The following is a 2,396-nucleotide window of genomic DNA, read 5'->3' on the forward strand; positions in this document are numbered from 1 at the left end:
AACTGACTTGTCTGTCACCTATAAATTCCCAGAGGCAAACTGATAATCTTTTAAACCAAAACTCTGAACTATTCCCTTTCCCACTACACTAGTAACAAATAACAAGCAAGCACTAAATGTCAACCAGCCTCATTGAGTTGGCACTCAATGAAATTGGTGAGCAGTCAGGTTAGAACAGATAAAAGGAAGTACTTCTTCACCCAGAGTGGAAATCACTGCCACAGAAGATGGTGGCGGCTACAAGCATGGACGGCTTCAAGAGGGAGTTAGATAAACATATTTATTTATTACTTTCAATCGATATGGAGCAGAGGTCCATCAGTGGCTATTAGCCACAAGGTATAGATAGGAACTCTCAGTCTGGGGCAAGTGATGCACTGTATTCTTGGTGCTGGGGGGGGGGCAACAGTGGGAGGGCACCTGGTATTTTTGGCCACTTTATGACAGAGTGTTGGAATGGATGGGCCACTGGCCGGATCCAACATCGGCTTCTCTTATGTTCTTATTTGTAGCTGTCCCAAATCCTCCTGCATACATCAACCTGCTGCACACAATTAGAACCAGTCTGACCATCAATGCTGCCAGTCATTTTGCCAACTAAACTAGCAATACCCATCAATTCCCTGTTCCTGCTGCAGGAGCACCCTCATGTCATGCTTCAGGGTCCCATATTCTCCAAGAACAGCAATTCATGGAGATCAGTGGATAGGAAGAAAGTTTCATCCCATTGTTTCCAGTTTCTGTTTTACAATAATAGCTGTCTGTAAGCAAAATAAAGTTCACTACAGTGCATTTTATATTTAACTTTTATTTACAGACATATCCAGTGTGGGTAGATATTGGTTGCTTTCCTCTACAGAAAAAAGGAAAACTGTTTGTAGGATAATTTCCACCTCCAATCTGAAAGAAAAAGAAATGTCAGGAAAACTGAGACACAGCCCTTTTAGATGCACAGCATCACAACTATGCAGTTTTTAATCTTGCAATTTGATCTAGGAAAATCATTAGAAAGGGCCTAAAATTGCTATGTGCTATACAAATTTGGAAATACGACCACCCTTGGATTGCAGGCTTACATCCTAAGTTTAAAATTAGACAAAATAGGAAGAAGAGGACAACTTAAATAGAAGTGACATAGTCAGGAAAAGTCAAAGAAAAAAGACGAGTCTTAATGAGGGACCTGAATGTAGAAACAGAAGGGATAACTAAGTATTAGGAAAACGGACATTCAAGTGGTAGGTGATGACAAGAGAATGGATATATAGGTGGTAAACAGAGGATAATATTTGGTTTTGCTGAAAGGACCAAAGAGCACATACAAAAAAAAAAGAGGAAATATGTAGAGGAGCAACAGATGGCAAAACATGAAAATACAAGAAGTATAACATGGAAACAGGATATTGCCAAGCAAAGTCCAAGAGCCTCTCATTACGTCATAACACTGCTACGGAATAATGTGGAAAAGATCTCTGAGGGAACCAGTCATTTTCATTATTACATACATAAAAAGCCTTCTGTTTAAAACCATGATAAAGAACTGGAACATTCTGCCACATAAATGCTTCTAAAATGACCCACAGTTTGGCGTTATAGGGCTGGATCCAATGAGACAGCATCCTAAAGGAGCTCCCTGAGGCATGTTCCCTGCCTTCCCCTTACTCTAGCCACTTCCCCCTTACTCTAAGTTTGAGCAAACTAAAGGCCAAATTCAGACTACTAAAGACAATACCAAATAATAATTACCTGTTCACTTCTTCAATAGCTGGTGTCTTACTATCAGAAAGGGAGCGATAAACCCACTTCCAAGGAAGGCTGTCATTATTGCCAATAATCGCCATTTATTTTCCACCGAAAAAGGAAGGTTCTGGAGGTACAAGAATTTTGAAGGTATGTGTTAATAGATACAGTAGCATGTTATTATGCAACTGTGTCTGCCCCGAATTCAAAGGAAAGCAATGGAGCCTAAACCCACATATTTGGCTGGATTACATCTAGAATTCCATCCATGCAAGATGAGGGGACATTCACCTCCCCCCCGCCCCCCCGCAATGCAGATGTTCAATTCCCACAAGTTATTTCAGGTCTCCCCTCACTCCCCAGGAGCAGGATGTTAGGAGACATTTCAAACTGCAACAGGGAGCAGGAGAACCATGCTTCCACAAGCAAAAATCATTATAGAATCATATAATCACAGAGTTAGAAGGGGTCATACAGGCAATCTAGTTCAACCCCCTGCTCAATGCAGGATCAACCTAGAGCATCCCTGACAAGTGTTTGTCCAGCTGCTACTTAAACCCATGTAAATTCAATCCATGCAAACTGTAAGCAATATACAAGCTATTAAATGTGCTAGTCTGATTTCTTGTAGAGCAGCTACTGCAGCACACACACACACA

General features: G+C 41.1%; 1 protein-coding gene across 1 annotated transcript in view; it reads right to left on the minus strand.

Moving 5' to 3' along the window:
- Positions 1-804: 804 nt before the first annotated feature.
- LOC107107225 (cytochrome c oxidase subunit 7C, mitochondrial) overlaps positions 805-2,396 on the minus strand; it is a 2,932-nt gene continuing 1,340 nt past the window's right edge. Inside the window, exons 2-3 of the mRNA XM_015407483.1 lie at positions 1,744-1,864; positions 805-900 (exon numbers count right to left, since the gene is read on the minus strand). Coding sequence (XP_015262969.1) covers positions 1,748-1,864 — 117 coding nt within the window. The 3' untranslated portion in view covers positions 805-900; positions 1,744-1,747. The remainder of the gene's footprint in view (positions 901-1,743; positions 1,865-2,396) is intronic.

Source organism: Gekko japonicus, unplaced genomic scaffold (assembly GCF_001447785.1).
Source record: "Gekko japonicus isolate JY-2015 unplaced genomic scaffold, Gekko_japonicus_V1.1 scaffold774, whole genome shotgun sequence".
In the NCBI taxonomy this organism is placed as follows: Eukaryota; Metazoa; Chordata; class Lepidosauria; order Squamata; family Gekkonidae; genus Gekko; species Gekko japonicus.